At 35.7% G+C, this 11,975-nt stretch overlaps 1 protein-coding gene across 1 annotated transcript in view; it reads left to right on the forward strand.

Moving 5' to 3' along the window:
- The window catches only part of COL19A1 (collagen type XIX alpha 1 chain), a 426,484-nt gene extending 414,983 nt beyond the window's left edge, over positions 1-11,501 (forward strand). Inside the window, exons 50-52 of the mRNA XM_069070725.1 lie at positions 1,387-1,515; positions 9,268-9,345; positions 9,496-11,501. Coding sequence (XP_068926826.1) covers positions 1,387-1,515; positions 9,268-9,345; positions 9,496-9,629 — 341 coding nt within the window. The 3' untranslated portion in view covers positions 9,630-11,501. The remainder of the gene's footprint in view (positions 1-1,386; positions 1,516-9,267; positions 9,346-9,495) is intronic.
- The last annotated feature ends 474 nt before the right edge of the window (positions 11,502-11,975 follow it).

The raw sequence follows: 11,975 nt of genomic DNA on the forward strand, positions 1-11,975 counted from the left end.
GAGGGCACTTGAGGTTAAGTGACTTGCCCAAGGACACACAGCTAGTTTTTTTGTGTTAAGTGTCTGAGGCCAGATTTGAACTCAGGTCCTCCTAACTCTAGTACTGGTGCTCTATTCACTGCACCACCTAGCCACACCTCTACCTCCTTCTTTGAAGAAGGGTGATAACCTTAAATTTGGAAGAGACTTCAGGGATCACGTACTGTATCCACCCAGCTGCCTGACCTGGAGTCAGGATCACCTGGTTCAAATCCTGCCTCTGACACTTTCCAGCCTTATGACCATAAGCAAATCATGGAGATTCCCTAAGATTTCTTCTAAGTCAGAGTGGTTTGATGTCTGCATTGATAAAGGGACAAAACCCAACAGATCCTTTACATATTAACATATGATAAAGCATACCAGTGAGGATGTTTTTTGTTTTTGTTTTTTTGTTATTTGGTGGGTTGATAGCTTTGAGGGGAGGGTGAAAGGAAGAAATATAACATTCTAACAAAGATCTAGAACAATTTCAATAATATCAAAACCCTGTGTCCTTTATAATTTATGGAAGTGTCCTTCAGAAAACAAATATGAGTAATTGCTAATATATAGATATGTACACACACACATACACACACATATATATATATATATATATATATATGCATATGTATTGACCTAGCAGGGCATTACATCATGGAATTGTGATAAATATAATCCAGATTTTTATTCTTAGAATAATTTCAACTGTATTAATAAAACAAAGAACTCAGGCCCCATCCATATACATTTAAAACATTTCTGTGGAATAGCTAAGGGAAGGAAGGTATTTTTAAAACTATTTTTTAAATGTGAAACTGAAGTGATATGCCTAAATATAGTTCAGCAAGTCAAAGTCAGTCCAAAAATTGTCACCAGAATGTAATATAGACTGAACTCAGAGGAGAATCATTTATCAAATCTGATAGAAGCAGACAGCTAATCTCTAAATTTGAGGCAAAGAAGCTAAGCCTACTTTTCCATACAAGATAAGGTCTGGAAGTCTAAAATTTCCAAATAATTACCTGGAAATTGTTCATTTGGATTGTATAGAGTCTAGGAGTTCTTCACTTTTTGTGGGTCATAGATCCCTTTGGTGATCTGGTGAAGTCTATGAATCTCTTCTTAGAATAATATCTTTAAATGTGTAAAATAAAATATGTAGGGCTGCAGAGGAAACCAATTATGTTGGAATATAGTTTTCAAACAATTAAAAAAAAACAAAGTTTATGGAACCCAGTTAAGAATCCCCTGGTTGTTAAGGAGGCAGAAGAAACTGGAGGCATGGGTTTGCATTGTTGATTTTTACACCATCTCCTTAAAATTCTAATGTATTTCTTTTTTTCTGGACTTTCATTAACAAAGAGAGGATGGCTATATTCCTCTCCCAGATGAAGCTACCTGCTGCGATGCTCTCTGCCCAAGGTCATGGAAAACCAGGGCCACCAGGCAAAGATGGATTACCAGGCCTACCAGGAGATCCTGGCCCCCGAGGTAAGCTTTCTCTATCAGTTCTTCCTCTCAAGCTTCTTATTCAGCTAATCCTTCTGAAGACAGAAGAAGCCACACAGAGTTTCTTAATAAGAATGTTTTAAGACCATAGCAGTGTTTTAGAGACTAGAGATTAACCACTAGTACCCGGTACTAGAGATGTGCTACCTAAAAAAAATTCTTAATTGATATACTTGAGCCTTAAATTGACCAATTTTAAACACTGCTAATCTAAACTCAGTTATTAATAGCAATAACCATTATTATATTAACAATATATAATATATATTTTTGTTAGCCTTGATATCTGGGAATTTCAAAACTCATTTTTCATATTTATATGAGCAGAATTTATAATCCAGATTTAATTATTCCTATTTACTTCATGAAGAAACTGAAGTGACTTTGCCACAAATAATGGCTTGGTCCAAAATATTTTTTCAGAGATAACTATTGACAAGATTCAACTAGTAAACACTCTCAAGTCTACTACATCTCCCTAAAACTCTGGTTACTGACCTGCAAAGCAGCCAGTATGGACTCATTATTAAAATTTAATAATTGACTCATTATTAAAATAAAATAATGACCATGTGCGGCTTTAACATGGGAATATTAAATGCAAATAAGGAAATGCTTGTAAAGAAAGAAATAAGGACCCAGAATTTCATGTATTTCTTCTCTATCCTCCCTTCCCACTACCACATTGCTTTTATATCTCCAGGACTCTGTTTAAAATCAAAGGAAACTCTACATAAAAAAGGGAGATGAGACTTAGCTTACAGTTGAATGAAGTGCATGCCAAATCTGCTCTTCACTTAATAATTTCCCTTTGGTACCATTTCCCTGCATGTCAGAAGTTTTCTTGTTTCTGTACAAAGCATTCCAAACTGTAAAACTCATCTTACTGTTCATCAGAAATTAAAAAGCTGAAACTGTGTAGTCAGTCTTCCCAAAGTCTCTCCTGCTTTATTTGGTTTTAATTAGTGTTATTTCTAGTATCATCCCACCTGATTTCTTATTAGTTGGCACGGGAGGAAAAAAGCATCCAGAAAACCATTAAGAACTCCCTGCTCTCCCCCATCAATTTCTTACAAGTCATAACTAGTAAGAATGCCACAGAAAAGACAAAACAAATAAGAAAAACTTCCAACAAATGGCCATTCCTGCCATTTTTGCATTAGTAAGAAGTCTGCAATCACTGTGTGGATATTGTTTAATTTGTTCCCTTCTGTTGATTTGGTTTGCCCTAAAGTCAGAGCAGTTCAGACTGAAGAGAAGAGTGAGTGCACAGCTGAAAATGCACAGAAGTACTATGAATCCCCATGAAGCCTAAGGACTGTTAACTCTGATAGGAGCAAATGAGTGGTTGGGGCTTGAAAATTAAAATGATTGCCAAAGAAAAGAAGAACAATCAGAAATGAGAGATCAGGGAAAGAGTTCATGGCATCAGAGGCGGTCTGTAGAGAGTGACAGATTGTCCCTTCCCTAAACACTTAGCATGTGCTCCACAAACCACTGTTAGATTGTCCAGGCAGAAGGCATTCCAAAGACAGGGTGAGCAGTATAGGCAGTTAGAATAGAATAATTCTATTGAGTAGATTTTGAAAATGGGGAAATGTTAGGTACATTTAAAATAAAATAATGCGTTTGTTAAGTACCTAGCTCATACGATCATTTATTTAGAGCCAGAAGAGACCTTAGGGTTGATTTAGTCTACACTCATCAAATTTTTTGGTGAGAAAATTAAAGTTCAAGGTTAAAAGACTTACTTTGGCAGTGTGACAGTCTGAATTTGAAACTCAGTCTGATTTAGTGCATCTCATTAACAGCATCCACTTTGCAAATATTTTTTTTCATAGTATAATTAAAGCTGGGCCCATAATAAAATCTTTTAGTAGAATAGTACTGTTATTCATGTCAGAGGGAGGAGTGAAGACCTGATGGACAATGTCACTTGAATATTAAGAGATGCCTTACCTGATTTACAAATGGTGTACTTTTTGCTTTTTTAACAAAGCCTCCCTTTGTAAAGATTGGCAAGCTGACATGTTACTCATTTTTAATGAAAAGTTAATTTGAAACTACAAGGAAGGAATAAATACATCAATCTAAGCATAGTTCCCAAATACTTTATTTCCCTTACATGAACACAAGTATCATAAAGTAGTTTAATTTGTAATTTAAAATATATGTCTTCTAGCCTCCGCTATTGTCTCTTTTTAAGTGTGCTTTGTAAAAGGTTGCAAGGTACACAGAAAGGGGGAAAAAGTGAACTTTCAGAGAATCTAAGGAAACTGAGTAAACTTTTTTGTAATATGGAATTTCAAGTGAAAAGTGGTAATACAGTTAGAAGATACCTCTGCACGTATATGTGATGCTGCTTTACTTGATTAAAAAAGCATACACATACACACACAGGAATCAAGCACACAACTGAAAAAAAAATTAACAGTGCTGGTATTGGATTGTGAAGAGGGATACAGCTCCAGTATATTTATATGACTGTCCATAGGTGACCACTTTGGTAGCCAGAATGTTTTAGCAATTAACTTGGAGCCAAAGGACTCCAAGACCAGCTACACTATGATAAGTCATTTAATCACCCTCAGCCTCAAGTTTCCTCATCTTTACTTTGAGGTTGTTGGACTAGGTGATTTCTAATATCCCATCCAGCTCAGGAGCCCTCCCAAAGTTAACAGTATTCTCTAGAAGAAAAGAAAATGGGGTTCAGCCTACTAATGCAATGGTCAACCTCCAAGCTGCTGGCTCAATCAAAATGATCCAGAAATTTCATTTCATTTTACCCTGTGAAATTATCTTACCTTTACTATATATATATATATATGTATATATATATGTATGTATGTATATGTATGTATATATAGACACATACATTTGTTTGTTATACTAAATGCAAGGTCATTTCTCAAGATCGTAGGAGAACAACGTTTCATATATATACATATACATATATATACTTATATGTTTAATATATGCTTTTATATGTTGTAATCTCTAAATTTTCTTCTCTAAAAGAGTGTAACCTCCTTGAGGTCAGGGATCACTTCATTTTACCCTATAAAATTGCCTTGCCTTTATTATATACATACATTTTTTTTCATATATGTGTATATAGTAAATACAAAATAATGGTAATTTTGAAGGGGGAGACACTAGAAATTTAGGGAATCAGAAAAGACTTAAATTAGAAGTTAATATTTGAGCTGAGATTTGAAGGAAACTAGGAACTCCAAGAGGCGTAGGTAAATAGGAAATCCATAACGGGCCTGAGGACAAGAATAGACAATTATGCTTCCCACTTTGGGTGATCTTATTTGCACCAAAGATTTCAAGATTCTACTTTAAATGTCTTTCTGGATAATTTTAGATTACCACTGTCCCTGCAGGGTTCCAGTTAGTCCAACTCTACTAAGTAAATTAAGAAGAAAGTTCTGGGTGTTTGGAATCACCTCTCTCTTGCCTCAAGTGCAAACCATTTACTCTACATGGTGCTACCATCAGGGGAGTGATGATGTTCCTCATTTAGGACAACAGTAGAAATGCCCAAGAAAATCATAAGCCAATGTGGGTTCAGCAATGTGAAGAAGAATTTCCCTAATGGTCCCCCTCATGGTTCCCCCTAAAATGTCAATTTTAGAAAGGAGAAGTTATTTAAACTTTTCCGATCTCACTTGCCCCTTCATCTGCATGAACATTCTGAAGAATCAATATGATGTTGTAGTTGAAAGGCCCATCCATATCAGAAGCCTCTAGGTCCCCAAAGTGGGTGCAACTGTCCCATGAGGGTGCTGGAACAATTGGGAAGAGGGACAGGGGCATTGAATAAAAATAAGGGGGCAATAGAAGCATAAGGAAAGAAGAGTTCATCTGTTGTATAACAGAGGTCAAGTCATAGTGATTACATTATTTTCCAAATAAACACACAAAATGCTAGTTATCGGTGGTCAAGTCTGCCAATAGGTTTTAACAAGTGAGTGTTGGCAGGTGAGCATGCCATGCATTGTCAGGAAGTTCAGCATGCATCAACAGGAATATGTGTATGTAATGACTTGTTTACCATACAATATTATACAGTTACATGACATAATATTGCATCATCAAAATTTCAATGCAAGAAAAAAACCCACAAATTTACAATGAACTTAAATTTAAGATGTGGCATTTTGAAAAAAATGTATAATATTTTTTAAAATGACACAAATTAAAAAAAAAACATTAAAGGATTAGAGAAAGTAGATTTCTAGTGGAGAATTAAGTAATTTTGTTGTATTTTTTTAAGTGGACAGTAGGTCAAATTGGATTGGGAACCTTGGCAGAGGTACAGAGCTGGACATGAGACAGAGAACAAAGAGACTTCATATCCATGAGCTTGCTTTAATCCCTGTCCGTCAGGCTAAAAAGCACTAGGCTCCTCTTTAATTCCTGTTCTTTTCAAGTTCTTCTATAAAGATGAGACAGAGAGAGAAAGAGAGACAGATACAGAGACAGAGACAAATAGAAAGATATATAGATAGCTTCTGTCATCAGACCTTTCCTGATTCCTCCAAGTATCAGTACTCCCTGCCCTTTCACTGTGTAATTATTGTGTATGTATCCTGTATTAACTTGTCTGAGAATATAGTATATACCACTAGTAAAATATGAACCTCCTGAGGGCAAGAACAATTCCACTTTTTTAATTTGTTTCCCAGTACCTAGTATAGTGCTTGTTGGATGATTATTTGTAATCTGTTAGCCACAAACACACTAACCCAAAGAGCTCTTCTATTATTCAACAGAAAAGTTTATCTTACTAGTGTAGAAATAGACCTTCAAAGTCTGAGTCACTAAACATGTACTTCTCAGTGTCTGAAAATTCTATCAAATGGAACACAGATGTGTCTTGATATATGTCTCCAAAGGGAGCCATATTAAATGTGTGATGGAGAGAGTAAGACATACCCAAAGATATATAAATGAAATCCTTATCTGTAAGTCTGGAGTTCCAACTGAAGTGTTAGTACTAGATTTAACTATGTAGCACATCACCTTCTTAATAAATCCATCCATGATCAGTTCTTTTGGACACTAAAACCACTCCTTTTACTTAATATGTACATACATAGATACAGATATAGATACATACATATATGTATTGTGTATATGTATAATTTTGTACACACTCAATACAGGCTCCAAACTGACAAATTAATAAATCACTAATTAATATCAGCTTCATATTTCAATTTTCAAATGCTATAATTTGCTCATTTGAACTAAGGCATCCTTAGCTCAACAGAGCCATTTCTACCTATTATTCATCTAGTCCAACCACTCACTGAATATATACATACATATATACACGAGTGTGTGTCTATAGAGAGATGACAGACATGATTGTCTTAATCTGGGGGGGGGGGGTCAAATGAAACACAGAATTTTAATTTGAATATACAAAGCATTGGTAAATGAGGTTTTTATTGTAAATTATATTTCTGCATGCTGTTATAGCTCTAGTCCTTTCATTGATAGAAAGTTTGATGTTGGTTGGCCATTATTAGGTGCTGCTCTTTTGTTCTCTGATTATCAACACGTTCGCATGTAGTTGATAAATGTAATGATAAAGGCCATAGCTGAATTGTCAAATATAACTCATGCAAAGTTTATCTTTTTTTCTGTAATGGAGCATTCTTTGATTGGGCACTTCTAAATACCTTTTGATGAAACTGATTATTTTTTTTTCCTTATTGATTCAATCCTATAAAGATCACTTCTGCAGAGGACACTTGAAAAAATGTTTTCAGTTAATGTATGTGAAACTTTGGTGTAACCGTATGCTTTAGATATCACTTTCTATAAGATCCAAAGTAGTATTCTTTCTAAAATAAGCATCACTAATCTCACCCATCAATAAGAAAAGGTTCTTTGCTGTGCAGATGTATGGCAGACACTTCATTCTGTTTATTAAACTTGCCAAGTTTTTCTTGTTTATTTCATATTTGTGATTTGTACACACCTCAGAAACAAAATCTGTCATTATGAAAGTGCTCGTGCTATTTGGAAACTAATGCAGGTATTCCTTTCTTCTTGTGAAGCAAAGTTGAGACAGTATTAGATGTATATGAACCAGGCCACTGACTTGTTGGAATATCTGGCCCTCAGGGCCTTATGCTTGATGCCTCTTTAAGCATACTGAAAGCCATGGGGAATTTAAAGAATTTTCACATACTGTTTGCAAGAAGCCATAAATTCTACAGATTTCATGTACTTACCATCACTCTGTTGTAATGAGACACAGTTATTAAAATGCATAACTAATTTAAAGCTAATTTTTTCTGAGTTGATTATTTCCTACTGCTATTCTATCCTTTGCTATGTCAACTGTATGTTTCTGCATGTTTATATTGTTAGTCTAATGTCAAATGCTCCTTTACTGTTGCTGACTAGGTAAAAAGAAAGTGGAAAAAGAATTATCATTAGTCTTCTAGTTTGTTTACTATTAAGTGGGTTTAGGAATTAGTACATTTTGGGGTTGGATTTGATGCGGACCTTGGGTTAAATTTAAAGATCTGTAGTGTCTGGATATCTTTTCTTAGTTGTAAAGCAATTGCATTCTTTGGAAGCCATTATATTTATATCCTTTGTTATAAAGGATATGGGTTCTGATGACCTTTCTGATGAAAAGTAATTTGTGGTAGACAAATGGGCCAGCACTGTCCATTTGGGCTCAGTTGGCTTAAACTGAAGAAATGTTGCCTGATTAATATTTGTTCAATTTATTCAACTACTATTTCCTCTCCTTTTTTTTTCTAATCTTTACTGTAGCTTCAAACTCATAGGGGGAATAAAATCTCAGACCTCATAAGGCATGGGATCTTGTATGATAAATGGAAATGTAAATGGCAAATTGTACCAAGCCTTTATTCTCTCTCCAAAGATTAACAAGCATGGATAGTGTCACATATACACTCACACTTTAGCTGTCATGTTGTCAATACACATAATGACTTCATTGTACTTCTGAGTCATGAACCGTTTTGTGGCTTGTTTATTTAATTAAAGGAGTGGCATTTAAGGCAAGATCCATTGAATATGGTGGTTTAGCTTTGTGTGTAACAACTGCCTCCAATAGGTATTTATGTCCATTTCGTTAAAGGACCACACAGACTTTCAAAATTATTTGAGAAAGAAGATGAAACTTTAATTTTAGTTGCTTTGAGCCCATTTTGATGCTCATTACCTAGAGTTTGACCAAGGAACTTGAATGGTCAATGAGTATCTTTTTTTTAAATATAATTATAGTCATTATGGAGAGAGAATAAATGATTGCACCAGTGAATACACTCTCCAGTAAGGAAAGTCACACACTCACACACACACACACACACACACACACACACACTTTTTTGTAATTTAGTAGTTTTGGAGAATTGCCTGGGGTCCTGAGAAGTTAAATGACGTCCCCATAGTCAAACAGGCCGTCTGTCCGAGGCCAGACTTGAACCCGAATCTTCTTCACTAGGTTATTATTTATTTAAAGGAATGATTCCTATCTATGATTGTATGGGCTATTGAATTTTAACTTGAGATTGATAGGTATGCTTAACCATGTGGTTGAGACCAAAGAATACAGCTGCATTTGGTCTTAAGGTAACATTTAAGAATAAGGAAACATGAAAATGATTCTTGCATTTGCTCTGGTGTCACAGAACACTTTTACTGTTTTTGTCTCTTTGCATATATCTTATGTAGGTTACAGAGGACAGAAGGGAGAAAGAGGTGAACCTGGAATTGGGCTCCCAGGGAATCCTGGTCTTCCTGGGCCTTCAGGTAATGGTGGTATTGTCTTCACAAAATCAACAAGCCTCTCCATGTTGAAAATATCCCTTCTTCCCCTTGACCTTTCTACTTATAATTTTGGGGAGCAGATGAGGATGTGGCTCCCTGCCTCCAAGCTAATGATTTCCTTTATTTTATTAGCCACTTGCATGCCAGGCACACCCGGTACTCCAGGGCCGCAGGGTCCTCCCGGACCTAGTGGAAGGTGTAACCCAGATGATTGCTCCCACCCTGTGTCTCATGCTCAACCACCAGGAAGTGAAAATGGAAAATGAGCAGCTTCCTGAGAATGGCCTGACACCTAGTGATGGCCTCTACCAATTGACAAACCTGTGGGACTTGGTTTGTTTTCATCATATAGAGACTTTCCAGGAGCAGCCCTTTTAGAGCATTTAAGCCAAATCCTTTGACTCCAGCTTCTGACATAGATACTTCTATACTTTTTCCCAAGTCCATCCTCAATGATTTATTTTAATTTTACTGTGGTTCTTACTGAGATTTTCAATGAGATAAACAAGCCCATACGTTATCATGTGCATCCCTTCTTCAAAAGGAAGCTATTGTCTTAACAATTCAGTCAGATTGAAGATTGCACATACTTTTACTGTCTCATCGATGTTTCATTTAGCCCCTTGATCTAAGGCATAGAAGAGACAAAATTATAAGATATCTTAAAGTTTACATTGAATGTTCTTGCTTAAGTTTTCTGTCAACTCTTTTACTCCAAGACACTTCATATTGAATGATTCCATCTACTTTTGATGGCCTAAGGGTGTGATACTGCCTTCCAATTTATGCAAACAAATCTTTTGAAAATTTCCTATATAACAATGAGAGAAATTATGTTGTTCTCCAGCTTCTCGTGAGACTCAAAAACTGACCTTTACAACTAAAGTAGTCTTTTGACTTTGTTTTTTTCCTAATGATTAGCTCAGTTCAAAGCTAAGCAGTATTAGCTCCTGTGACATAAGGAAAGAAAAAATTCAACACAGATAGTCATATGTTCCATCAGAATATGTGTACTTCTTCAGTTGCCTCTACTATGGCTAAGCTGGTAAATAGTGTCTTAAGTTGTGAAACAGAAAATGGCTTCCATTAAGAAGAATGTTGGAGTGAACTAAGGATTCTTTATCACATCAGAAGCTTCAAAGGACTCACAGGCTTTTAGTACCTGGTACCACTTGTTTCTGTGGCTTAATGATCCATAGAGGACATGTTAAGAAAAGACCATCTAAGCAAAAAGCAATTGGGTACATTGCTGCCAAAAAGAACCCACGTATCACAAAACTGGCTCGTTGTCAGGGGGACATCCTGAAATATGAGCACGAAATGGTAGCAGGTGTACAACATCAGGTGGAAAGTCTATATATCCTGAATGCCCTCCCCAAAATAGAGCAAAAGTCGTAGATCAAAAGGCACCCACACATCTCTACTCCTGCAACCTGCATTTGGTGTCTAAGAAGATGGGGAGTCCTTGAAAGCATTTATATCAGCTCCTGGAAAAAGAAGTCCAAGGAGTGTGTGGAGGGCCAGGGGCAGGGACAAAGGAAAGGGGACAGGTGAGGAACTTAATGACCATGTTGTCTAAAACCAAATGAAAATGGAATTACAATCACCACTGGATTCCTAGTCAACATGGTTGTTACAAATTATTTATTAACTTCTCAGGAAGTTACCGTTGGTTGTAAGGAGTGAGTTTTTCTTAAATGTTTGAAGCCTATACCTATATAGCTAGTCAGATGGATTATAGAGGTTCAAAGTTCGTATCACTTGTAGGATGAGGAAGCCTCTCCCCTAACTCTGTTGTAGAAAACCCTTACTTCCTGACTTTCTCTTCTTTATGAAGAGTTTGCAGTTTTCCTAGAACAGAATGAAAAAATGAGCTTTTGTCTATTCTTCAAAACTAAGGTTAAAATGGCAACTCCATGGGCAAAGACCTATGTAGAGTACAATCAGACTCTGAAATTGAAGCAGATCCTGAATATAGTCATGTCTGTGGAACATGACTGGAATTGAAAGCGGGAAAGAACTGAAGAATTGGAGGAAGTGAAATTGGGACATTTCATGTGCTTAGCTATACTCATGGCTTTAAAGAGTTTTCACTTTAATTCAATGAGCTGCTGGTCAGGTACTATACACATGACTAGGAATACCTAGAATATGTTTTGATGTTATTGTTTGTTTTGTTTTAATTGGTTTGCATTGATTTATGTTCTACCTTTCAAGTGATTCCAAACTTTCTTGTAATTTTTGCGTGTTTTCTTTATTTTTATAAATTCCTGTTCAACATCAGTTTATTTCTTGTGATGATACCTATAATGGTGCTGCATTTTAAACAAGCTATATAATTGGAATTTTCATAAGTGTGTTCCCTTAGCAGGATATTATATTCAAAAGAAGTATACAGAGAGTTATGACTTGGTGCTAAGTGTATATTTTGAGATTGGGGCTCATTGATATACAATTCTCAAAGCTTGTATCTTCCCCGATGAAATTTTATAGTGTTAATTTACTTGAATTTGTCAGGAGGTTGAACATTTTTATATTTTAAAATGTTATTTTTACATACTAATTATAATAATACCTATTACTTGTTTGTCTTTTGCTTCTTCACTAGATTC

This window comes from Petaurus breviceps, unplaced genomic scaffold, assembly GCF_028583685.1.
Source record: "Petaurus breviceps papuanus isolate PSGF00001 unplaced genomic scaffold, PetGlider_PUasm1.0 90822, whole genome shotgun sequence".
NCBI classification, from domain to species: Eukaryota; Metazoa; Chordata; class Mammalia; order Diprotodontia; family Petauridae; genus Petaurus; species Petaurus breviceps.